The sequence below is a fragment of the Alexandromys fortis genome, unplaced genomic scaffold, assembly GCF_014885135.2.
Source record: "Alexandromys fortis isolate MF-2015 unplaced genomic scaffold, M_Fortis_MF-2015_v1.1 scaffold_163, whole genome shotgun sequence".
Classification (NCBI taxonomy): Eukaryota; Metazoa; Chordata; class Mammalia; order Rodentia; family Cricetidae; genus Alexandromys; species Alexandromys fortis.
In genome coordinates, this window is record NW_026068085.1 from 2,534,751 (window position 1) to 2,562,154 (window position 27,404).

The 27,404-nt window shown below is 41.6% G+C and overlaps 2 protein-coding genes across 3 annotated transcripts in view; one reads left to right on the forward strand and one right to left on the reverse strand.

Annotated features, from left to right (window-relative positions):
• The first annotated feature begins 4,819 nt into the window (after nt 1-4,819).
• Rfesd (Rieske Fe-S domain containing) lies at nt 4,820-14,836 on the forward strand. Of its 2 annotated transcripts, none has more exons than XM_050122165.1 (4): nt 4,820-4,958; nt 12,952-13,124; nt 13,216-13,250; nt 14,549-14,836. In XM_050122165.1, exons 2-4 carry the CDS (start codon nt 12,953-12,955, stop codon nt 14,810-14,812), a joined length of 471 nt encoding a protein of 156 aa, XP_049978122.1. In that variant the 5' UTR covers nt 4,820-4,958; nt 12,952; the 3' UTR covers nt 14,813-14,836. The 2 variants fall into 2 exon arrangements, with proteins under 2 accessions (XP_049978122.1, XP_049978121.1); XM_050122164.1 differs by lacking the exon at nt 4,820-4,958 and adding an exon at nt 4,990-5,871.
• A 4-nt stretch (nt 14,837-14,840) lies between these two features.
• Nucleotides 14,841-27,404, reverse strand: part of Spata9 (spermatogenesis associated 9) — a 58,415-nt gene continuing 45,851 nt past the window's right edge. The window contains exons 5-6 of the mRNA XM_050122166.1: nt 24,965-25,060; nt 14,841-18,475 (exon numbers count right to left, since the gene is read on the reverse strand). Of these exons, the coding sequence (XP_049978123.1) occupies nt 18,191-18,475; nt 24,965-25,060 (381 nt within the window). The 3' untranslated portion in view covers nt 14,841-18,190. The remainder of the gene's footprint in view (nt 18,476-24,964; nt 25,061-27,404) is intronic.

Consider the following 27,404-nt stretch of genomic DNA (forward strand, 5'->3'; position numbering starts at 1 on the left):
TAAAGACTCGTGTGACTGCAGCAAGGAAAGTCTCTCGTGAGTTACTGGGGGGGTCGTGTTATCCCGAGACTTGAGTGAGAGTCTCCCCAGCACTGGGGGTCTTTCATAAGCAAATTAAATTCTTTTCTTTAGAAACTACCTTGGTCATGGTATTTTTCACAGAATAGAACATTAAGATAGATGTATACCTTGTTTGGTTTTGTGGTTTTCATCACAGTGGCCTAACAAGATTACTAGTATCAATATTTTCTGTTTTTGAGGATTTGTAAGACTTTAAGACAATCCTGAAGCCATTTTTGACAATTCTGAATCCTCTCAGCCTCTGTGCCATAGTGCTTCCCCTCCTCCCCTGGGAACCAAGGACCTAACTAACAGCTACACTCGCACGTACTCAGTTCCTGAACAATTACCCATATACGTATGCTTTGGTTCTGTCCCCTGGGAACAAAATGACCTCTTACCTCATCTGATCTGGCAACAGCTCTCCAGTCAATTATTGGTAATAGCCCTTTCAAATAAGCCAATCAGAATAGTCAAAGAACAACCCCCCTTGCTTCTGTGGCCCCTTTAAAAGTAGACTGTTCCCGCTATTCGAGGTCCCTTGGCTTCCCGAATGCTGGGGGACCCTGTCATGACAGAATTAATAAAAATCCTCATGCTTTTGCATCGGCTGTGGTGTGTGGTCTCTGGGGGCGACTCCTTCTCAGTGTTTGGACGCCAGAGTCCAACAGATTATTGAATATACTTCAGACCTCCCTATATTAAAAACTAGTGGTTTTCTAAGAGAAAGGGTATGTATCTGGAAACTGCTTAAAAACAGCCTGCTACTCAGTACAGAGGCCCTGAACTTCCCAAAGATCAGAAGAGATGATTGAAATTTGTCCCTGACTGTCAAGACAATGGAGGAAAAGTTAGTGTGTGTTCTAATTTCACAAGAACCACTGGGTGTCACTAGTAGACTAAAGTTAGAAACATTGGCGAGGCGCAACAACAACAAAACCCAGACATGGAGAAAATAAACCATTTCAAAGGAGAAAAGTAGAAAGTGTCCCAAGATGGTCACAGGCAGCACTTAGAGGAACAGTGTGCATGAATTCTGCTCAGCTGCAAAGACTTGTACATAGACTTAAGTACTCTGTGACCTAAGGGATACATAATTCTGTGTGTTCATGTGTGTGCACCTGGGAAGTAGAGAGAAGTGATTTATTCACTATCCATTATAGCTTTCCAAATATTTAATATTATGAAATGACTAACTACATATTAATTTGAGAAAGATAAAAAAATTTCTCTTTCATACTGGCGTGTTGAGTTGGAAACAGATGGAAAGCCAATGGATCTGAAATATTTATTCCTTTAAAAAGTGTCAGATTATAGGCTGAAACAATGGCTCAGTGGGTAGGAGCACTCAGTGGTCTTCTATAGGACCTGGGTTCAAATCCCACCACACATAGCAGCTTACAACAGTCTGTATCTACAGTCCCAAGTGATTAAATGTCTTCCTCTGACTTCTCAGGTAGTGGACATATTTTTGGTTACACAGACATACATGTAGGCAAATATGCATAAAACAAAAATTTAAATGTCTGGTTATGCTAAGCAAAAGGAAACTTTATTTCTAGTTGAAACCCTTATTTAATCATTTGGAGATACAAGCTGGACACCGTTAATGTGCTCCATGTGCCGAAACCATAATGTGCTGGAGAGATGGTGTGCCTGTTAAAAGCACTTACTGCTCTTGCAGAAGATGCAGGTTCAGTTCCATCGACACACATGACGGCTTACGACCATTTTTAATTCCAATTTCAGGGGCTCTAATGGCTTTTTCTGACCTCTGAGGGCTCCTACATGCATGCGTTACATGTACATACATTCATGCACACACATATACAATAAATATTTTTTAAATCAAGATAACCAATAGGTAATGCAAATATCAAGTTCAATCTTTATTATGACTTTATAAGCAATATATCAAAACTAGATAATTACTGTGTGTTTGGTCAATGGCCCAAACGGTCAGAAGGAACATTGTTCTATAAAATATTACCAGTCATCCTAAAACTATATAGTGAACAGAATAATATCAGGGACATAAACACTGAGCTAGTCTCCTGAGCTTCTCTGTGTTTCACGTATTAAGGTCTATTTCTAAAATATTTATAAGCCAGACATGGTGGTCCACTTGTAGGTGCTGTGATCTGAGAGGATCACTTGAGCTCACAGTTTGAGAGCAACCTCAACAACACAGCAAAACATTGTCTTAAAAGACAAAAAGAATGTGTGCAGTACACTGGGGTAAATGAGCAAGACTCCAAAGTTTCAGGTTCCCCGGTCATTTGGGACACTGAAGGTTTGAAATCACTGCTAGTATGCTAAATACATGTTATAATGTTCAACCGTGGGCTTTCCGCAGAATCATTTTGGAAGGAAAATTATATTGAATCCCTTTTCTAAGATTTTACTTCATAGATCTAGAATGCAGACTGGAAACAAGATTTTTTTTTTTTAATTCCTAGGCAATGTAAAGCCTAGGCAAGGTGATAGGCTACTGCAGCAAGAGATTCTGTGTGAGCGGGCACACACCCTTGACAGCATGCCTGTGTGGAGGTCAGAGTCAAACGCTGTGGACTCGGTTCTTTGATCCTTACCTGGGATCTGGTGCTAGAACTCTGACAGGCTTGCAAGCTTCTGAAAAGCTTCTGCACCCAGATAAGCCCCCTTGCCAACACAATAATCTGAATCAGAACAAATCATTAGAAAAAGCCCAGGTTTAATGAAAACCAACACTCACGGATGGTTTTCCATGCCCCCAGAGGGGAGCTGGTAAAAGGAAGACAGAAAAACAAGTGTTTTGTCTCTGGGTTGCTGTTTAAATACACTGTGGGAGTGGTCTTGAGCACCTCTGGAGAGGGGTCATAGTTTGGTAGGCTTTCTCCTGGGTGGAGTCTGAACTGAGGCAACTCCCAGGGGAGGGGGCTTGGGATGGAACTTCCACCGCACCCAAACATTACAGACTCTTTGAATATATGGTGTTGCCCAACAACACTTGGGTTCAAGTGATCCACCTCAGTCCCACAGCAGCAGGCTCTACAAGTGCCTGCTTGCTACAGACAAGTTTACAGAGAACTTTTGAAAGCCTGTCACTCATTTAGTTCCTGTTATGGTTTTGGTCCTTTTAAGAGATCTAATCTGCTTTATATTATAAGGAAGACCTGGGAATGTTATGGTATTGGTCCCTTTAAGAGACAAGCCACGCCCACTCCCTCCCCCATCCGCAGAGGCAGGCTGATCTTCAGCTTCCGGCCTGAGTTCGCTCTCTTTTCCATCTTCCTCTCAGAGAGGCAGCTTCGCTTCTGCCTCCCTCCCCACTTCTCTGCTCCCCCCTTCTCTGTCTCTTTCTCCTCTCCTCTCCCCTCCCCTCCCCTCTCCTCTCCTCTTCTCTTCTCTCTCTCCCCTTCACCCTTCCTCCTCCATAACCCCCTGAATAAACATTCAACCTCACCCTGCACGTCGTGTCTATCCATGTTTCTGTCTTCTGCCCGCCCGCCATGTGTCTCCCTGCCTGGGACCAGCCATTGCTCAGGGACCAGCAGCCGTCTCTGCCTGGGGCCCACTGCCTGCCGCCACATGGCCCGCCACCACCTTTTGGGACCTACAGCATTTCTGCTGCCTACTGCCGCGGGGATCTTGTAGCATTTTTTTTAAAAAAAGAACAACAGTTCCTCTCTAAAAAAAAAAATAAATATGAGGAATTCTTCCCACCCACCCCCCACTCCCCTCCCAATACAGGGTTTCTCTGTAGCTTTGGAGCCTGTCCTGGAACTAGCTCTTGTAGTTCTGGCCTCGAACTCACAGAGATCAGCCTGCCTCTGCCTCCCGAGTGCTGGGATTAAAGGCACGCACCACCACTGCCGGGAGAGTAATTTTTATAGTATTGCTTTTAATATAAGTAAATGCGAGAAGGGTAATAGGCAGTTAAAAAATTGAAAATGAAAACATGCTGTCTCCCCTTAAAAATCACTAGTTTTTAAAAAAGCTTTTTTAAAAAGTGTATATTTCCTAACCGAGCCTCTCCGCCTGTGCAAAAAGCTCCAATAAAACCAGATTAGAACGAATCAAAAATGCCGTGCTCTTGGGTGACCGGGAGCACACACAAAACCTGAAACCACACCTTCCTTCTCCGGAAGGGAGCCTAAATACCCTGTGGGAGTGGTCCTGACTCTCTCCAAGGAGGGGGTTTCAGCGCTTGGCATGCTGGGAATTAGAGTCCAAGTGCTTGGCATGGTGGGAATTGGAGTACAAGTGCTTGGCAGTGCCCAGGCCAGGGGCTGGGGTGACCCTTCCAACTCAATATTATACATACCTGTTTATCTGTATCTCAAGCAATAACTTAATTTGTACTATAAAGAGCATATTACACACTGGAACCTATATGCTGTGTCTTTCAATATTTAGTACACCATGCAATTGGATATTTGGGTATGCAGTATATGGCTGCAAAGTTTTCGTATCCGTATTGTGTTTTATCCAACCACTGAGCTGAACATCGGCCCCTATAGGTATTGTTCCGTCGCTATAGACAGTCCTATACATGGTGTACAAGAGTCATGAGGCTTCTGCCAATATTTTTTACAAGGTATATTCTTAGGCATGAGATTGCTGAGTGCAATTAAACTTTGGGTAAATCTAGCGTGAAACCATTAATCGCCTTTAAAAAAGAATTGATGTCACTCATGCTGGAAGAGGAGGGTGGGCTGGCTGTCACCACTGTCACCATCAAAAGCACTCATATCCGGCCAGGGCTGAAGCAGTAATCATACACTGGGCGGAAGCCCCAGGACCCGGTACTTCCGATCACGTGGCCTTGCCCGCCCCCTCGGAGACTGCGCGCGCAGGCCCGGGTCGCCGTGCCAGCGAGCCGGGTGGGGGCGGGGCGAGGACCCCAGCCCCGGAAGGTGGGTTCTCGGGGTGCGGCGATGCGTGCGGGCGGAGCTTTCCGGCGCGCTGCTTCCGGTCTCGGAGGGCGGGCCTGGGCTTCCGGTGGCGGTCGGCGGCGGTTCTGAGCCGGCGGGGGCCACACTCTCCTGCCGCTGCGCCGTCGGTCGTGAAAGCTGATCCTCAGGTCCCTCGCACTCACTGCATCTTGGTGCCGGCCCGGTCCGTCGCTGCCTTCTGAGCCGAACTGCAGGGCTCTTTCCGGCGGCAGCCGAACTTGCGTTTCCTGTGGTTGCCCCCAGCTGTAAATAGCAGAGGTGTATTAAAGCAGTTTCCGTCCCCGCACTCTGTGATGACGACCTTTAATGCAGCATAGCCCCAAATCAAGCGTATTCCAGGGATTCAGACTCAGGCGAACCTTCTTGTCCTCTTTAATACCAGACGCTGGCGGTAATTTGCTCAGCTGCATGACTTCATTTAAATTGAGCAGGTGTTTTTTTAAAAATATTTGTGGATACAGTCTTGTGCATTAGCATTCCTAGATCAGGAACCATGTTTCCTGATACATGTATGCACCGCTAATATAAAGACCCCTATGCATTTTTGCTGAACGTCTTTTGTGGCTTTCAAGATGACTTTCTTTCAGGTCACATGTTCTTATAAATCGCTGGCTGCTAATTACGTGAAAGCAATACCTAGTTAGCTCAGGAGTAATGAGCCTTTACATGCAGTGTCCAAGCTAGTAGTCATTTATCAAATGTAGCTGGCCGTATAGTTTTATTCATCCAAAGTGATATAAAACTGCTAAAGCATTTTCCCTCCCTGAGCCTAAAACCAAGTGTGTCACCCAGGAGATAAGCATTGGGATAGTGTGTGGGCCAAGTGCTTGCTTGCTCTTAGAGCACCGTATTCATTGCTTAAGAGGAGGCACACGTGAGTACCTTTACTTTCATGTCGTCTTTTATGTCCAGTGCATGTTTACTTGAATGAATTATCTGTGTTAGAAAGGTTTCTAAAACTGGCGGGAACGTTCACTTAGCTAATGTGTAGCTTTATTTTTAGAAGTCTCACTTTTAGGTACTAATTTTAGGTATCAACAAAACAACAACAAAATCCACCATTTTTCAAAAAGAGAACTATGGAACAGAAGAACTATTTTTTGTTGTTTTTGTTCAAGATAGGATTTCTTTGTGTAGCCCTGGCTGTCCTGGAACTCGCTCTTGTAGACCAGGCTGGCTTCAAACTCACAGAGATCCGCCAGCCTCTGCCTCCCACATGCTAGGATTAAAGGCGTGCGCCACCACTGCGTGGCAGAACTAAATTTTTTAAAGATGAAAATCATCTATTGCTCAAATTGAGTAGTTGTCTAACTTTGCACTTTCTTTTATTTAGGTAAAGGAATCTGGTATTTTAGCTCTATTGTACACATGGTGACTGACTAACAGTTATTCTTGAAAAAGCTAAGTACATGGAAAATGTTCTCATCACAACATGTTAATTATGTGTTGTAACTAATTAATTAGCTAAGTTTTGTCATTCCACATGTATGTGTACTTCAGAACATCATGTAGACTGCAAATACATTCAATTTTATGTCAGTGTAAAAAACTCCACTTTTTAAAAATTCTGCTTTTTAAAATAGAGAAACTATGTAAGCATATGTAGGCATGCATGAACAGTGTATCAGAGTAACAAAATTTAAATTCTTAAGGGTGAGCTCATGGACTCATTGCCTAAATGGAATGTGATATTCACAGTAATTAAGAATATAGGTGTTAATTTTAAATAATTTATCTCATATCATAAATAGTACCATGGATAGTTGAAAGATAGTACTTTTCTATGTAAGACTGTAATCATAGCTTTTTGAAGCTGTTATCATGTGGAGCCTTCTGTTCCTTATCAGCCCCTTCAGAGTGCACTGCAGTTTTTCTTGGTCTGAGTCAAACCTTGTCCATGTTCCATGCTCAAACACTGAAATTTGAGGGAGGCTGCATTTGGTTTTATTTGACTGATTGTCAGGAGAGGTTAACCTGTAGAGTTAGTCTACATCTATTGCCGTTTGCTGTTTTTTGGTGGTGGTGGTGGTGGTGCTAACCTTTTATCTATTGCTAAGTATTGACCTAATATATTCTCAAGTAGTTCATTCTTATCTCTGTGTGGGAAAATGCTCTAGGGATTCAAAACCTTGTTTTTCATGACCTTGCAACAAAGACAAAGTAGAATTCAACTTAAATACTAGAAAGAATAACTTTAAATCTAAGAACTAGCAACATTTTTGAGGCTTTAAAGAATACTTTTATTATCCTCTTGCTTTTCTCTGTACGTTTATAAACATGCATTCATGGGGACTGGAGAGATGGCTCAGGAGTTAAGAATGCTGCTCTTCCAGAGGACCTGGACTTGATTTCCAGCAGCTACATGGTGACTTCAAACTATAACTCCAGTTCTAGGGGAATCCTATGCCATTTTCCAGCCTTCTAGGGCACCTGACATGTACACAGTGTGCAAACATACATGCAGGCAAAATACCAAGACACATAAAATAAAATAATAATGAAAACACTCACAAAGCTTGTGTTCATGAATAACATGGTATTTGGTTTTCTGTGATTTTGCACATGACTAAAAGAAATGAAAGCTCACTTTCCACATTTTAAAAATGAGTTCGTTTCTACTGCAATACAGCATTCCATAGTATGAGTATACAAATTATCCATCCTGCTACTAATGGACTATGTTGTTTCTTATCTGTTGCTGGTGTGGTTATTCTTTCAACATGCCTCAAGTGGGCTATTGGGTCATGACTGCTCAGCTTTGGCGATGCCATCAATACTGGTTATACCGTATTCTTGCCAACCTCCTATAACTTTTCGCTAGTCCGCTGGATGTAAATATCCCAGCTTGGGCTTTGCATTGCATTTTATTTTTCTGATGAGGTTAAGCATCTTCACATGTGACTGTTGGCCACTTGGAATTCCTCATACGTGAACTGTTTGCTCTTGTCTTCTGTCCATTTTCTTTGTCTATTTGACATTTACTTACTGTCCATAGGGAGTCTTCATGTTTTCTGCTTCTTACTTTGAGGGCTATATGTGTTGCAAATTTAATATATTTTTTCCTTTCATTTCAGCCTATTTACCTTTCCTCTCCTTTTTGTTTTCTGTTTTCTTATTATTTGCTTCCTTTGTGTTCTTCCAATAAAATCTGATAAGACTGCAGTCCAGCTCTGAAGGTAAATGCTCCCACTAGCAATTCATGTAATTGACCAAATCAAGCAAAACCCAATGAGCTGAGACATATTGTCCCAGCTTCTTGTCGGTCACAGATAACCCAGAAAAAAAACTGTGGTGATGGTCCCCTTTACCTTTTTATTACCTCTGGACAGAGTCTCACTATATAGCCCTAGCTGGTCTGCAACTCACTATGTAGACTAGGCTAGCCTTGATCTCACAGAGAACCACCTCTCTGTGCCTTGTGAGACCTGGGATTAAAGATGTGTGTGCCACAGCTGGCCCCTTGCTCTTCTTGTTAAACTTATTTTTGCTGTTCTGTTGTGGGATAATTTTAAAAACAGCATATATCTTAGTTTTTTTCAAATAACAGTTAAATGCCAAGTTAAACCCCAGTGCCCTCCCCCCCACAGGGCTATCAGCAAGTGCTTTGTTGCTGAGCTGCACCCCAGCCCAGCTAGGTTACTCAGAGCAGGAGTTGACTACAGACTCCAGAGTAGTTTCCTAAACTTGATCTATGTGAAGTTTATACACTGAGTAAAAGCTCTGGCTTCTCCCTACCAGTGCACACACTGACTTTCCCCTCCAAGCCCAGGCCTCTGGTGCTTTCACATGTCCTACCTTCTGCCTGTCTTAGTGCTGGGCTTGTGATGCTAACGTTTGCCCTACCTTCTGCCTGGTGTAGCACTTGCTTTGTTAGAGTAGCAGATAAATCTCCTTTTCCAAAGCTCACTTCTAAAAAACTCAGTGAAGATTTTGTTCCTAAGTTTTTTGTTTTTATAAACTTGCTTTTAAAATGAGTCATAGTTTTTTTCCTCTTAACTTTGTAAAGTTTATGGGTTGGAGTCATTTAATCTAGGTCTAAGTTCTCCTTTAACAAATTGGATATGTGGGTACATATTATGTAAAATGTTAACCTCAGACTGAAATGGGTAGGTCAAGATGTTAGCTCCTTGTGAATATGGCAGTATCAGTGTGGTTTAGAAGGCAGACTGAGGGTCATCAACCGACAACTGGGGTCTTTGAAGCTGATGTGTGATCCATAGTATTTTCAATTGTAGACAATTGCATAAGTTTAATGCTAAGAGTATTTCCCAGTCCAATTAGTGTGGTTAACAGCAGTTGAGTCTCTACTGATAGCAAACATCATTTTTATTCACTTCATTTCCTCGTTTATATAAAATTCTTTATCTTGCTTAAGTCAGAGTTGTAAATCTCACACTCTGATAATAAATTCATACAATTATAAAATTGTTTAGATGAAATTCAAAGTTGCTAAAGCAATGGCTTAGAGGTTTAAGAGCACTGGAGCACTGGCTACTCTTTTAGAGGACCCAGGTTTGATCTTTAGCACATATGAGTTGGCATCCAATCCTCTGTAACTCTTGTTTCCGGGGAAATCTGATGCTGTCTTCTGGCCTCAGACACCAGCCAAGCATGAACATGTAGTACACAGACACACACACAGGCAGCATAGCCATTTACATAAAATAACCTTTTAAAAATGGGAACGGGGCGGGGAGGGGGGCGAGGGAGAGAATATTATGTAAGATAAGATCTAGGATTGCTACAAACCTTTAGAAGGATTTGGTTTTGATTTGGAGGGCTATGTCTGACACGAACACGCGCAGCACTTGCTGCTGGAGACGCAGCTCAGTTGGTAGAGTGCTTGCAGTGCACACACAGAGCCCTGCATAGACCTGGTGTGGTCGCTCATGCCTGTGATGTGAACACTAGGAGAGGGAGGCAGGAAGATCGGCGTGCAAGACCTGTCTCACGAACAAGCATGTCTTGTAAACATCCAGCCGTGGGACTGCGTGTTGAACAGTGTTACAGAGTAGGTAGTCTTGAGGGTTGAGCAGACGTGTAGCCGAGACTGTCTCTAGGAATAATATCGACTCATTTTTTTAGTCCTGATTTCTTTCTTCACCTTGTAATTTCCACATTTGGCCCAAAGCACTTTGAAATATGGGCAACAGAGGGTTGTAATGGTTATATATTATGGATATAAGCTTTTACTTAGTTAATAACCACAGCCAGTATTTGGTTTTTAGGAGAGTTGAAGTGTCAAAAATAAGTCAGTTTACACAAAGGGAGCAGGATACTCTGAACTTTTGCCTAACCAGTTTTAGAACAGAATGGTTTCCTGGGAAGCCCCAGTTTTTTTCATGTATCAGTTAGAGATTTTACCTTATTGACTGCCTTTATTTTTCTGATTATTACCTACTTGCAGTTTAAGGCAGATGATAGAGTAATAAGTTTCATTTGATTAACAGTCACTGGGTTCTGGGCGGGTGTCGCCTCTCTCCACGTCTTCCTCTTGTCTTTGAACACAAGCTTTCAGGGTGGGCTTAGGCCTCATTTCTTTTCTCCCCCACCTCAGAACACTCTGGCCAAGTCACCCTGGAGCACTGTTTTTAAAGGAACACATGTAAAACTCCCAGTGCCCCTAGACTGGTCACCTCCAGTGGTGAGCTAGTCTTGTGTAGTGTTGTCTAGGTTTGTCTGTTATTGTTGTTCCTCAAATTAGTTAAGCTTTTTCTTTCCCTCGGGCTTTCATTCTTTCTCAGTATGGAATTCTCTCCCACCAGTTCTTCACATGTGTGACTCATTTGGGGGGTGTAGTTTATCTTACTCTACAGTCTGTTCATTGGGGGGTATTTTGATTATCTTACTCTACAGTCTGTTCATTTTGGGGGGTAGTTTATCTTACTCTACAGTCTGTTCATTGGGGGGTAGTTTGATTATCTTACTCTACAGTCTGTTCATTTTGGGGGGTAGTTTATCTTACTCTACAGTCTGGTTCTTTGCAGGATTTCCTCACCCTGTCACTTTCCCTCACATCACCCAATATAATTCCATCGTGTGTCATTCTTACTTATATATTTCTTTGATACCAGTCTTGCCATGTGGAACACAATCCTTGAGAGGGCAGAAAGCTTGCGTGTCCCAATTCCTGAAGTGCCAGTCACATAGTCATTGATCAGAAAGCATTCATAAAATGATCATCTAATGAGAAAACTCGGAAGGAGAATCTGAAGATAACATCATTTGTAATTCTGGTGGCTTTTAAAGATGACTACCAAAGTTGTTCCTTAAGAAGCTTCTCTATGGATAGGCTCCAAAGTTACAGAGAAACCCTGTCTAGAAAAACAAACAAACAAACAAAAAAGAAGAAAAAGAAGAAGCTTCCCTGTCTGTATTGTAAACCGTGTGATTAGATGTGACCGGGACAGTTTAACCTCTGTCATACGTCACCAGCCTTTCATTTTGTCACAGAATAAAGGAATTGAAGTAACTGCTCCAATAAGCAGTTCAGGCACCTACAGGACCCCATACATTGACATCTTCTAGTAGGAAGAGATTGCTCTGTGAAGTCACCCCAACCGTGATGTCATGATGATTCTTCCCACATGGAATCACTGGAATATGACTATAGTCTTAATGTATACACAAGCCACTGAGTCACTTTACAATAGAAAGACTGGATAAAAGACTCTACAATCCTCTTGTACAAGTTAATCAAAAGGGGGAAATCATCTTAGTGTCTATGTGTGAAAATGGTGTGAAAACCTGTTCACACCTCTCTCTTGCAGAGAGTGATTATCTGGTGGGGTAAACAAAGACTGTGTTCAAGTGAGGCACCCACCAGGGTACCCAAGAATCCACAGACTCCTTCAACAGACAGAAACAGTGCAGAGAACAGCTGGATGTTCTTTGGTATTGAATTTGATATTGAATGAAAGGGCATGAAGCCTTAGGCTGTATGCCGCTGCTCAGAAATTGCCTGTCTTTTCTGATAGTGGGGAATTTTCCTTGGTTTGGTGGTGTTGGGTCCATAAATCAGAGTAAAGACTAGCTATAATCTAGTATTTACAAGTGTTCTATTGTTGTGGAATGTTAGCTGGAGATAGGTTGCAGTTGCTTATGATGTGGAACTTTTGTTTAATGATGCAAAGATGTATTGCATTCTTTTATGTTGAATTTGTTTAATTCTGTGAAGCTGTTTTACTTTGCCTGTCTAAAACACCTAGTTGGTCTAATAAGGAGCTGAAAAGCCAGGAGCTAGGCAGGAGAAAGGACAGGTGGGACTGGCTGGCAGAGAGGAGAAAGCCAGGAAGAGGAGATCTAGGAGCGAGAAGCAGATGGGGTGGAGGACTTCAGAGGCCAGTTACCCAGCCACACAGCAAGCCATGGAGTAAGAAGTAAAGAAAGGTGTGTAGAATACAGAAAGATAAAAGCTCAGAAGCAAAAGGTAGATGTGACAATTTAAGAAAAGCTGGCTAGAAATAAGTCAGGCTAAGGCCAGGCATTTATAAGTAAAAATAAGATTCTGTGTGATTATTTGGGAGCTGAATGGTGGCCTCCCAAAGACAAAAGAGATCAAAGAGCAAAGAATTTTTTTAAAAAGCCCAACAACAGGGGCTGGAGAGATGGCTCAGAAGTTAAGAGCATTGCCTGCTCTTCCAAAGCCTGAGTTCAATTCCCAGAGGCTCACAACCATTTGTAATGGGGTCTGGTGCCCTCATCTGGCCTGCACACACACACAGAGACAGAATATTGTATACATAATAAATATTTTTTAAAAAGTCCAACAACATTCTATACAGCTATAGAAAAATGCATTCATTAGTTTCAAAAAATTCAGACAACTCAATATTTATCTCTAGGTTGTGTCCATACTAGAAAGGACACTTCCAGTGTTTTCCTCCTTCCTCCTCCTCCCTCTCCTTTGCTCACATCCTTCCTCTCATTTCTTCCTTCTCCCCTTAATAATTAGCATGGACCCTGAAGTCTCTGCAGAAGGCGGTGATGACAAGAACACCTCTGTCTGTGTTGGCCGAGAGGATGACATTAGAAAGTCGGAAAGAATGACAGCAGTTGTCCACGACAGAGAAGTGGTCATTTTCTACCACAAAGGGGAATACCATGCTATGGACATTCGCTGTTACCGTAAGATTTCGTTCTTAGAATTTGTCCTTGTTCATCACAAAACTGTCAAAGTTCAGTTTAGTGATTAGATATAATATCAATTCCTTTTCAGATTCTGGAGGACCCTTACACTTGGGAGAAATTGAGGTATGTAAAATTAAATTTACTCTAAGCAAATTCAGATGTTTCCAATATTTTTATTATTGGAACCTCTGTGGGAACCACTTTAGCATGTCTGTTTCTGGTGTACAGGACTAAAGCACATGCCGATGTGAGCACTGTAGAACTGTTGAGGGTTTTAGCCCATAAAGAACTTGCTACTCAGTGTGTCCGCCACAGCCCAGCACTCTTGACACAGTGGTACCTATTGGACATGTAGAAGCCCACTCCCACAAATGCTTCCTGAAGTTAAGCAAACAGCTGTGTTTAAAGCAGATCCAGGTGGTGCCCATGCTCCTTAAGGCTTGACAACACGTCCTTAGGACAGTTGAAAAGTTGGGACCACAGATTTCTTTCATTTGCACTCAGACCTTCAGTAACTCCCAGGCCTTACAGTATATCCCATCCCTCTCCGGACTGATTGGGATCTGTCCTTTAGAGGAAAGTTACAAGGTCAGTAACAGATAAAACAGAAGGTGTAACAGGAAAAGTTGAAATGGGAGAAGATTTCTTTAAATCCGCAGGTTTATTTGGGAACAGTCACAGAATGGCCTCCATCCTCTGGTTCCCAGCATTCTTCTGTTCTTGTGTTGCTTTGTCTACAAATTATCTGCCTCCTGTTTTAAATTATGGTTTTTACAGTTTTAAAAGTAAAATTAGGTATACTGAGACACTGTTCTCTTCTAGAAGCTACTGAAAATTTCTCTGGCAGCACCGGAAGCGCCACTCCTTTTTTGTGGCTCAGTGGCAGCGTGGTCTTCTGCCAGCCAGCCCTCTTCTGCTGGTGCTCCCGCTGAGTTCTAGGCGGCGACAAAAACTCCATTGTCCTCCTTTTGCTTAGGGCTGGATAACTTGGAAATTAGAAATAGGAGAGGGAAACACTGCTTTTGTACTAAACATTTTTTAGTATTTATTTAAATATATTGATATAAACATTTGTAATGTTTATTTGCTTAATTGTGCATGGAAAAAGAGAGTAACTGTGTGGAGGTGGCTGTCCTCTTCCATCACGTGAGTTCCCAGGAACTAAGTCATCAGCCTTAGTGGCAAGTGCCTTCACCTGCTGAGCCATCCCACTGCCAAGCTCCTCATTGTTCATGAGACAGTCTCATTGTGTAGTCCGGGCTGGCATCAAGATCCTCTTGCCACAGGTCCTGCGTGCATGCAAGTCCGCCTGGTGTGGTTCTTTAACCCGGTTCCCCTGCATTAGATTCTTAACTAAATCTGAAACCTATCTTAAACACTTGTAATGTCAGCCTATTAAATCTTTTGTTTTTCCCCTCTAGGATTTCAATGGACAATCATGCATAGTTTGCCCCTGGCATAAATACAAAATCACTTTGGCAACAGGAGAAGGATTATACCAGTCTATAAACCCTAAAGACCCATCAGCAAGACCTGAGTGGTGCTCCAAGGGAATAAAGCAAAGGATACACACTGTGACGGTGAACAATGGCAACATTTATGTGACACTTTCTAAGGAGCCTTTTAAATGTGACTCTGATTATTATGCCACTGGAGAATTCAAAGTGATTCGGAGTTCTTCCTGATTAAAAATACATATGGCAGCAAAATTATGTGTATGTTTGAAAATATTTTAGTTATTTTGTTCCAGTACCAAAGATAATTTTTTTTCCAACATGCGTACATGTAACTTTAAAAACCACCGGTTTTTCCAGGGCCTGCAGATGGGCCAGTGGCTCAGAGCTCTGATGGAGGAAGGTCATTGAGCAATAAAGAAACTGCTTGGCTGGCCCTGATAGGTTAAAGCATAGGTGGGAGGAGTAAACAGAATAGAATTCTGGGAGGAGAAGGAAGTGAGGTCAGACTCTGCTCTGCTCCCGGAGAGATCCGACAGCTCTGCTCTCTGGAGCAGAGACGCCATGCTCCACTCTCCCGATAGCTCTGCTCTCTGAGGCACACGCGATGAAGCTCCGACCCAGGATGGACATAGGCTAGAATCTTCCCAGTAAGCGCACCTTGGGGTGCTTACACACATCATTAGAAATGGGCTAGTCCAGGTGCGAGAATTGGCCTGTAAGGGCTAGAGTTCATGGGCCAAGCGGTGTTTAAATGAATACAGTTTGTGTGTTGTTATTTCGGGCATAAGCTAGCAAGCGGCCGGGGTGTTGGGGACGCAGCCCCGCTGCTCCTATTACAACAGACCTCTTGCTCTTCCTCCTCACCCTCACCCTCACAGTCGCCTCTGACTCCAGCTCCAGGGAATGGATGCCCTCTTCTGGCCTGTGTGGGCACCAGCAGACATCTCATAAAGAAAGAAAAATAAAAGCAAGTATTTTTTAAAGTCCTGGATTTGGCAGTTTTGAAAGCATGTTTACTTTAGTATGACTCTGGGCCACTGAAGGTCGACAGAATATATCCCATCCCTCTCCGGACTGATTGGGATCTGTCCTTTAGAGGCTCTGATGATCCACTTAGGAAAGTTACAAGGTCAGTAACAGATAAAACAGAAGGTGTAACAGGAAAAGTTGAAATGGGAGAAGATTTCTTTAAATCCGCAGGTTTATTTGGGAACAGTCACAGAATGGCCTCCATCCTCTGGTTCCCAGCATTCTTCTGTTCTTGTGTTGCTTTGTCTACAAATTATCTGCCTCCTGTTTTAAATTATGGTTTTTACAGTTTTAAAAGTAAAATTAGGTATACTGAGACACTCAAATTTTAATTGTATACTTTTGCTTACAAATGATTAGCAGACATTTATTTATATGTCAAAATTGCCTCTAATGAGGCGAATGTATGTGTTGAACTTAAAAATGAGAAACTTAAAACTAGGCATACTGGTACACACCTCTAATTCCAGCATTCTGAGGCAGAGGCAGGTGGATCTCTGTGGTTTTGAGGCCAGTCTGGTCTACATGGTGATCTCCAGGCAACCAGAGCTCCATGGTGAGACCCTACAGGAGAAGGAGAAGGAGGGTGCTAGATGTCAAAACCAAATAAAACTTGGTTTGACTTGTCTCTTAACGGGGCTAATTTCTGTGTGCGCGCACGTGTGTGTGTGTACAGGTTCCCATAAATGTGTAGTATTTGTTCCTCAGAGTTTACAAGCAGACTGATGTTCTCTTGGTTTACCCTGACCTTACTACACCAGTAATTTGTGGCCACTGCTGCTCTGACTGCCTAGGACCCATATCGTGCTTGTTATTGAGCATATAGAGCAGCTCCCTAGTGTCTGTCATGCAAAACTTAGCACTCACTCAGTAAAATGTAGGTGTAAATGGGGCCAAAAAGGGTGTGTAGGTTATGAATTCATGGTGAGACTGTTAAAAATAAAACTAAGTTTCAAACATAGTAATTTTCATGATGCAGGGTGAATTAAGTGTCTAAACCTAGTGCTTAACATTCTCCTTCACCTGGACTTTCACTGGGTTGTTGTGAAAATGAGCAAGGAGCCCCGGAGAGACGACTGGCTAGCAGCACTTGCTGCTCTCGCACAGGGGACTGCAGTGTGGGCCGCGGCACCCACCTTAGTCACTCACGGGTGCTTGGACCTTCTGCTGTATAGTAGTACATTTCCTTTTCTCTTGGGATATGGGTCACATGACAAAACAGATTTGTTACTCATTTCTGAGAGCACAAACAAGCCAGACTTGGACTTTTCAACAATGTTTCCATCAACAGTTACTCTCTGGGTTCAGAAAATGCGCCATCTCTGGGCAGAGTTCATACCAGCCTGTTATTTCTTGGATAGTCACAAATCTTATCATATCTTAGAATATAAAGTGCTTGAAAGCAACTGAAGTTGCTCCATTCAGCAAATCTAGGACTTGGTTTAGAGGACCAAGGATAGCAACATTTCTGTCAGGAGCCAAGGGCAGTAACGGACAATATGGATTCTTGTTCTAAATTTCTATCTTTAAATGTGGAAATAAAAGTGATCACTTTGCCAGGTTCAGTGCTATGATCCTATACTCCTGGCATCTCAGGAGGCTGAGGCAGGACAATCATTTGACCCAGGAATTCATAGCCGGAATGGGGATATGACCAAACTCCATTAATAGATAACAAACTCACCTTATTATTCTGTCTCATCAGATAAGCAATTTTTTTAATAAATTTATGGCATCTGAATTTCAAGTCCTTCATAACTTTACAAGTGACAAAAAATCAGTAGGGAGACTTGGCTACTCTGCCTGTAAATATAAAGAAATACAGTTTTTACTATCTCTGAAAGTGTAGCATTTTTTAAATAAAGTTTTTGTCTGCCTGTATGAATGCACACCACACTTCATCTGGTATGCAGAAGCCAGAACAGGGCATTAGATCCCCAGGGGCTGCAGTTGCAAACAGTTGTGGGTGCTTAGAACCAAAGCTGGCCTCTCTGTTAGAGCAGCAAGTGCTCTTAACAGAGCCATCTCTTCAGCCTCAAAATGCATAACTTTTAGTTATGAAATTTTCCTTTCCAAATAAGCATTTAGAATAATTCATAATTAAAAATATAAATGAATTAGGAATACATCAATATTATAAGCAGTGTAAACTCTAGCCCAACACAATATGAATTCTCTTATTCATTAAAAATATTGTATAGTCAGGGCAGGGAAGATGCTCAGTGGTTACGGGCATGTTCTGTTCTTCTAGAGGACCTGTGTTTGGTTTCCAGCATCCTTGTCAGGTGGCTCCTGGAGATTTGACACTCTCTTCTGGCCTGTGTAGGTACCTGCACATTTACTATGTAAAATATGTAAAAAAAAAATTCTGGGTAGTCAGACATATCTTCTACATCGTTTCCTTTTATTCTCTATGCCATGTAAATACAAGAGAATGATGTCATCATTTTCCCTGCTCTGCCCCTTTAAAAAGAGCATTCAGCATATGAAAACTAGTCTTCTGGTTTTGTCTGATGAGATGTTCCCATGGATAGATGACTGCTAAGCTCTCTGGAGTGGTATTTATCTCTGGATCTCTCATTCATTCAGTTCAGCTGATTGGTCAAACACAGAGTGTAAAACCTGGATCTTGTTACTCTGCTTGTTGGCAGGAGGTTTGGCGAGAATCGCAAGGTGGTCCGTCTTCTCCGGCAGTGATCTGTAAGGTTTCGCTGTGATTTCACCTTCTGAGAACATGGGCTGTGGAAGCGCAGGCTCAGAAAAGGCTTTCCTAAAGTTCTCACTCTCTCTGTTTTGCCTTAGGGATTCTTCTTCTTGGAAAATGTTCTTTGTCTTTGCCAGCACGGCATTAACACAGACTGCCTGTATCAATAAAAAATGTTGAAAAGTAATGTTTCTTTTTAAGATACTAGCAACTACACACAAAAAGTCAGTAACATGTCTAATAAAGTCAATAATCTACATGTTTAATTTAAAATGCCCTTTGAGGAAACCCTGACAATTGGCAAGCGATAGATTGATTCCTTATCCTAAGTATGGAAAAGTGTTTAAATAAAATATTTATAAGACTAATCTCAGAAGTGAGAAATGCAGCAAGTTTATTCATTCAGCTTATTCTGCATTCCTGATGATGACAGTGAGCCAAGAGGGAGGGGCACAGCATCGGCCAGGAAGCTACAGGAACTAGTTTACCTTACAGAAGAACTGCCTGAGGATAAATACTGCAGTGTTTCCTTCCTCTCCTTCAGATTTCTAGTAGAACCTCTATTGCAGTGACACATTACTTTGTTGTGATATTTCCGTGCATGTGTATATTGCATCTGAATCTCATCCGCCCTCTCTCCACCCCCAGCAGTGCCTTGCCTCTCTGGTAGCCCTTCCACTAGTGTAGGTGTTTTAAAGAATCATTATAGTTCATACGCAATGATACAAAACATACAATACTTTCTGTGTCTTTCTGCTTAACAGGATGACCTCAAGTTCATTCCTTCAACTTGTTCCAAATGATATAATTTCATCTCCAGGGTTTATTCTGCATTGATTGGATGATCATGCCATTTTTGTCTTCCTTCTGTTTTATACTGTATTAAATGTATTGATTTACAAATGCATCCTAACATCCCTGAGGTGAAACTGACTTAATCATGTTGGATGATTTTTTAAGATATATTTCTGAGTTTAGTTTGCAAGTATCATATTAAGAATTTTTGCTTCTAATTAATTTCAAAGATAATAAAGGGTTATCAAAGATATGTTTTGGCCTATAGTCTTTCTTTCACTTCCTTTTCTTCCTTTCTCATTTTTATATGTGTAAAGCTTATATTAATGGCTCAAATATGTTGTAAAAAGTAGCGTTTATGTGTTGATTAAAAGCACACATATTTTACTACTATTGTATGGAATATTGTGTAGATATTTGTTAAATCCATTGACCTTATTGTATCTAACTCATACGTATTTATAACCATTGCATCTCCTCGATAGATTTGTTCTTCTTAGATTTGAATGTGAAATGTTCTCCCATAGGGTTGGTCCCCAGGTGATGGACTATTTTGGGATGTTCTGATAATTTCAGTTCATGTGTACTACCTACAGAAACTATTTCATATTTTCTAGGGTTCTATCTTGCCCTGCACCCATGTCCTCCCCCGCCTCCACTGTCGTGCTGTTCTGCCTATGTGCCTTTTCATTGGTTCCTCCAATATCTTGTTTTTTTCATGTTGATAGCAGACTCTTAAAGCACAATTTCTTAATTCTCATATAGTTCAGCTTATTAATGCTTTTCTTTATATTGTGTGGGATTTTTTCTGTTCAAAGAAGTCATCAATTATAACCAAGGTCATGAGAACATTCTCTTCTATTATATTCTAAAAGCTGTTTTGTTTTGTGTTTCACTTACAGATTTATAATCTATGTGGAATAGGTATGATGTAAAAGAAAAATACTTACCCCAATGCTATTCAGTTGATCTGTCCCTACTTATCAGGAAAATCCTTTTTGTATTGTCTTAGAACATTATTGCCCCCAGTTTCTTTGTGTGTGGGTCTGTTTACAGGAGCTTCATAAAATGTCTTCTAGTTTTCATTTAATTATTTATTTATTATTTTAGTTTTTTGAGACAAGGTTTCTCTGTGTAGCTTTGGAACCTGTCCTGGAACTCACTCTGTAGACCAGGCTGGCCTCGAACTCACAGAGATCTGCCTGCCTCTGCCTCCCAAATGCTGAGATTAAAAGTGTGCACCACGTTTTTATAACTGAAAGAGTAAGTTCTGCTAGTCTGTGAGCATGGCACATCCTCTGTTTACTTCAGTCTTTTTAAAGTTCTAAATTTTTATGATGTTGCCATAGTTCTTATACATTTTGTTAACATTTATCATATTGAAACATGCATCAATATTAAACTTTTCCCACAATCTATAAACTTGATGCAGTCTAAATTAAAATCCAAACAAGTGTGCAGGTGTGTGTGTGTGTGTATGTGTATGCGCGCACATGCACATAAATTGACTAGCTTTTCTAGATTGAACAGGGAGAGCTGAGGGTATAAACCAGCTCAGTTCTTGCCTAATGTGCACAGACATCATAGGCTTGGTTTCAACCAATGTATAAACCAGGCATGGTTATAAGGGCCTGTAATCCCAGCAAACAAGAGGTGGAGGAGGCAGGGTTAAAATTCAAGGGAAGAAGGGAAGCATATGTGTTGATGTGTTTTACAGTAAGGAGCAGGCAAGACAGGGCAGGAGAGCAGCCTGAGACCTCAAACCTTTTGCTTCTATTCTTTCAAGAAAACCAGAGCTGCATCCACTCCCACAAGGATGGCTCTGATGCCTTCTGTAGCAGGATGGTGGGATAGAAGTGTCCTCCGCATGACTCTGCAAGCGAGAAGAGCCAGTCCAGCGACAGAAAGAGTGAAGGCTGGAGGACAGCAGAGAAGGGAGAACTGAAAGACAGCGAAGCAGCAAGGCCACTCGGCCAAGGTTCCAGACAGTCAGCAGCTCCAGCCTTCACGCCAGATTACCAAGGTGCGTCAGAGTGCTGAGAGTCCCAGTGATGCTGCCACACCGTCTTAACAGCAGGAGAAACCCACAGTTCGTGCAAGCCTCATTGTCCAGTGATGTGGTTTGTTCTGAAGGTGACTCACTGTTCAGAGTGTCTTGCTGGGATCCAGTGTGAAAAGGACATACTGTTAAGGACTGTGCTACGCTGGATTTCAGACTCCACAGAAAGGTCAAAATTTCAAGGCCCTGATGATTCCAGAGCAGTGACAAGGTGTGACAGTCAAGGAGAAGAGCAGCTCTGGCAGTCATTGAGAAGTTTATGCAGAGGGAAGTGAAATCTGTGGGGGCACAGCAGTCAGTACCCACAGGGGTCTCAGTTGGAGTGCTGGAAGGTCAGTAGATAGGGTTCCCATCTACTGTCTGTTTGCTTCCCATACTCGTTGGGGTGTCTGAAGATACTCTTGGACATTTGCCTGGGCATCTGGAGTAAGAGCGTACTCACCTATCAGAGATTGTTGGGGTTCAGGAGAGGCATGCCCACTCAGCCCTGTTACTGCTGGGGCTGTCATGGCTCCTTGGCATGCACACAGAAAGCCTGTGAGGTGAATACGGCTCTGATACATGCATCACTGGCCAAGCCAAGTAGAAAATGCAGGGCGGGGCAGAGCAAGCTAGGGCACTAGTCTGTTTGGTGGGGGAGTCAATGGCCACAGGCCTCATCTTCGTCCACTTCCCCACTTCCCCACCAGTCACATTCGGCAGACTGCAGTGTTAGAGGACAGGAAAGAAACTGCAATCCATGGGCCTCAGCTGGGGGGGGGGGGTTAGTGTTGTCTTCCTGTCTTTACATTATTTTTTTTTCTTGCTTGTGTCTAATCACACTTTTTATTTTAATTGGATTTTTAAATTCCTGTCTTACTGCTTTTAGCTATTTACTTTATTCTATATTGTCTCTGCCTCATTCTTTCCTGTTGTTATTGGTGGTGGCATTGCTGTTATGTTTCTTACTTGTCCGCTGTGTTTCTGTATCCAGAAGATTTGTTTTCCTGTTGTTACTATGATTATCTTCATCCCTTTGAGTGATTCTTCATACAGAACTCTCAAGGCTTCTAGCCAAGCAGTGGTGGCACACAACTTTAATCCCAGCACTTAGGAGGCAGAGGCAGGAGGATATCTTTGAGTTCAAGGTCAGCCTGGTCTGTAGAGCGAGTTTCAAAACAGCCAAGACTACACAGAGAAACCCTGTCTCGAAAAACCGAAAGGGGAAAAAAGGAAAGAAAAGGCTTTTTGCTAAGACCCTCACATAACATTAGGTGTCTGTCTAATAGGTATGCAAAAATCCAAATACAGAAATACAAGAGCTAGGAGTAACACAAGGCCCAGAACTCCTCCAAAAGTTCATATCTGAATCCAAAGATACTGAGGCATATGAAAGGCAAGAAATTCAGAGATTGTTCTTCAAAATGATGACTGAATTTGAATAGAATACAAATGAACAGCTGAATGAAATAGTCAAACCACCAGTATATGCGAAACTCGAACTAGAAAATAGAAAAGTCACTTACATCTCACCAATAAACAAAGCCAACTGGAAGGCATAGTGTCAGAGACTGAAGACAGAATGAACAAATAGCACACTCAGATGGCAGTGGAAAGGTAAATCATGACCGGTATAAATGGTAACTGGGGCAGTGATTAGAAGACTAGGTTTATGAATAACCAGTATTGATGAAGGAGCCAAGTTATAAAAGACACAGAGAAGCTTATTCAGTGAAAGAGCAGAAAACTTCCACTATATTCCCAGTGCAAGAAGAATTTAGAGCCAAGTAGCAACGAGAAGTTTGGATACCTTATGTAAACAGGAGTATATGCCTTAAATATACACAGAAGCAGGCCAGCACACAGTAGAACTTGAGCACTGGTTGGTGGGGAGGGTCAGACGAATCCCCGCAGGTTATGCAAGTCAGCCTAGGTGAACTGATGCAGTCTAGGTTCAGTGAGACTGTCTCCGAAGATCAGGTGAACAATGATCAAGGAAGATCTCCAATATACTCTTGTCTCTGTGCATATATGCATGTGTACATATACACATAACACACATACATATATCAAACATATACACACACACAACTTTCCAAACTGGCCGATTTGCATTGCAAATAAAACCCAAGACATTCTGCCTGCAAGGAACTCACATCACTAACAAAGTCATACACAGACTGAAAGTGAAAGGCCAGAAAATTATATTCTACAAAAAGTAAATATGAAACCAAGCAGGAAAATCTATATTCACATCAAACAAAATATACATCAAACCAAAATGGTCAAAGGGACAAAAAGGCCTCTATCAACAGAAGGAACTGTACTAAGTGGCTTTTCATTGCTCAGAGAAGTAACTGAAAACCCATTCTAAAGAAGGAAAGATTGGTTTGGCTCAAGGTCTCAGAGGTCTCACCTGAGGCTAGCTGTCTCCATTGCTTTGGCATTGGAGATTTTAAATAAAATTCACAGATGAGATATCCAATTAATTCATGCAATGCTAATCAATCTCATTAATAATCAAGAACATGTAAACTAGAAGCAGTATTATAACACCCCCTTAAAAAATGGCTAAAATAGAAAATGTTGACAGTATCAAGCACCACTGGTGGCGTAATAGGACTGTTATGGTCTTCTAGGATGTGTTTTAATTGCTAAAAGCCATTTTCGAAGCTTTTTTACAGCATGTGTTTAGTGATAAGTGCTTGCATTTCCTATAACCTAGCAATTATTTATTTATATACAGTGTTCTGTCTGCATGTCTGCCTGCAGGCCAGAAGAGGGCACCAGATCTCATTACAGATGGTTGTGAGCCACCATGTGGGTGCTGGGAATTGAACTCAGGACTTGTGGAAGAGCAGCCAGTGCTCTTAACCTCTGAACAACATAGCAGTTTCAACAAAGGACATGTACAAAGATATGTATGGCAGCTGTGAAGGTTCAAACTAGGAGCGATCTAAAATGCCCATGGGTAGTTGAGTAGAAAAAGGAGTACCAGTCACTAAAACCCTATACAGCAATGGACAGGAATAGACTCTGCTATAATAAGTAATGAATTTCATAATGACAATGGTGAGCAGCAGCAGCAGATGTGAAAGAAAATGTGTGCCATGATTCAATCTACATTCAATCTAAAAAGCTGAATCACCCACAAGTCGAAATGTCTGTCACACATATGGAAGAGAAGCAAGAAAGATGTTGTGGTAGCTGGCAATGTTTTCCCTCATGGCGAAATAGACCAATAGATCTTGTGATAATTCGTCAAGATAAGACCTTTCTTGAATTGTGTTTTTAATAAAGCCTATATGGATATTTTTAATGGATGGAAATTCATATAATTGATACAAACTTTTATATTTTTGTCATGCCCACCACTTATAGTCAAAATATAGTAGCTGTGTTCTTCAAAGTCACAGCCCCAAATAATGGAATACTAACTGAAGCCATCACGAGACAATGGTTATCAACTAGACAACAGATATCTCAAAGTCATAGCCCCAAATAATGGAATACTAACTGAAGCCATCACGAGACAATGGTTATCAACTAGACAACAGATATCTCAAAGCAAAAGTTCATCTGTTTTGACTAAATTTTATCGAATTTACTAAATTTGATTAAATTTCGTTAGATAGCAATTACCTTTAGAGAAGTAAAATCATATAAGCAGGAATCAGACGACTAGTGTGGAATCATTTGCACAGCCAGTGGTGTGCCTTGGCTGGTGACATTAAAGCTGATACCAGACACAATAGTATGCTGCTTCTAACAATGTGTGAAATACATTTATGTTAAAATCTAGCAGTTAACTTACCAAATAAATTAGTGCTGCGTAGGAAGCATACATTATGCTGGTTAAAGCAGTTTTTGCTGGAAAAGAAATTATTTCAAACAAAGAACCCTTTCTGACCTGCAAAAACAACAAAAAAGTTTATTAAAACAAAAAATTTCAAGATTTCGGTGTTATATTTTACAATATTAAGATAATTTAAACTTTTTAATCTAAAGAAAGTTGTTTCTATTTTTAACTATCTGGGCTTCTCACCCTGTGAAAATCCATTATTTTTGCTTCTCCCATTAGCAAGAAGACATATCCCTTTACTAATAAAAACCAGCCGCAAATCTACACAAGTCTGAAATTTCTGTTTCTGAAACCTGAAATATTTCAGCATTACAGCTGTGAAATGTGCTGGCTAGGAAGTACTCCCCTGAGTATTAGAAAAGGCTTTTCTTTGTCCAAATCCGCGCAATCATTCTTTACTAAATTATTCACAGCCTCAATTAAGCTTACAGTAATCAACATGCTAAGCATTTCCTGGAGATTAATGACCTGCTTGGAAATGTTAATCACGGGACTGCTGCAACCAGCCTTGACCTTAGCTGATCAGTAAGCTTCAGGCCTGGCTCCCGGCTCTTACCCAGCCTGCCGCTCTGAAGGAAGCACACCAGTGTGGCATATTCAGTAACGGGGTTTTTCATACAGCCACCCCTTTGCATGGAACAGGCTATGAAATGAGGCATTTCCTTACCCCTCCCAGTGAAGAGCAGTTAGCCATGCTATTCATCAGCTTCCGTGACTGTCCGAACGGTAGGGCTGTAACTAATAGTCCTAGAAACACGCAGTAGACAGTGCAGTCATGCTAGAAAGAACAGTGCGTACACAGCCTTAGAAATGCTGACGCTGGGACTGGAGCTGCAGCTCGGTGAGTGCATGCTTGCCTAGCATGCTCCAGTTCTGACTTATTCCCTAACATCACCAAAAAAACCCCAAAACAATCAAAAATTTACCCACACATAAGAGCATGGTGTTTCAGCCATTGGGGGTGGAAGGGAAGCTGAGGCAGGAGGACTCCTTCAGCACAGCAGGTTGAGGGCAGCCTGGGCAGCATAAGACGATCCCATTTTGCAAAAAGTTATCAAGAAAAAAAAGTTATCAAGAAAAAAAAGTTATCAAGAAAAAAAAAGCCAAAATAATCAATGATAGCAGACAGGTTAGGAAAATGAACTTTGACCAAGAATATATTCTGCAGCTTCTGAAGTGTATTTTAATCAACTTTTATGCTACAGGTGTTGTGCTGCCCCCTTCGTAAACTGGCAGGGAAGCAGACAGAATGACCCTAATGTTTATAAAATGTTTTATTTACTTAGCTTAAATAAAACAGCAGTAATGCCAAATATGTGCTTTATAAACACTCAATTTTATCCTTAGAACAACCCCAGGAAGGTGACATATTTTATTGTTACCATTCCACAAAGAGCCAAGGAATAAAAGAAGGACCCTCTTGCGGCAACATAGCTGCTAACGGCAAAGTTAGACGTGACTAAGGAATCACACCCAGGCCTGCCCCCTGGTTGGACCAGTCAGCTGTTCTGCTGGGAAAGGGGACGATGGAACTAGCACATATTTATGCCAAGGTTTTGTCCGGAAGACAAGAAAATGCTAAAGTACTTAGTGAAGTGCTTGGGCAGAGGTAGCATGAAGCGACGTGACAACTATTAATATCTCATGGCATTTGAGAAAGAATGGGGTTAAAAGTGTATGCCCAGCAAATGATTAAACTCTAATAAAAGTGAGCCAAACTGGTGGAAGTCAAGGAAGCAGATGCCTTTCTCACAGGGGTGAGATCAGTACTGAAGAAGGTAGGAGGTTTTTGGGATATGGCTACCATAAAGAATGTTCAATTTATGAGAATTCATTGAGTTATGCTTTCAATGACTTGCACACTTGTCTGAATATTTTGATTTAAAATTTAAGAATTCTGTCCATCTTTCATGGATTAAAAAAATACAACTAGCTTTTTATAGAAAAAAAATGGACAGAACTGTGCCAAAATTGAAATAGCTTCTGTTGAATAATACAGCTGTCTATCACTAACATTCACGGAACATTCCGTATATGCCACCATCTCTCCTTATTTTAATCTCTAAGAAATCTGTGCAGTAGGAAGAGGGGCTCAGAGACAACTCTTCTGTGCTGTCCAGCTAAGCTGAAGAAGCAGAGGCTGATGTACAAGTGTGCTGGCCTCGCTTTGGCTGCCAGCTGCCAGCAAGGGGTTTGTGGAATGCAGAAGCTAATAAGAGGCCAAAAAAGCTCTCAGCTAAGAGTGGGGGACTTAGTGTGAACTTCCTGGTTGTTTCTTCAGGCCACATCAACTCCCAGATATCCTTTCTTATTGCTGTCCATAAATGCTTTATACTTTGGTAAGAACTCATCCCCAAGGAAATGGATTTCCTCTAATTTATCTCTGTAAATC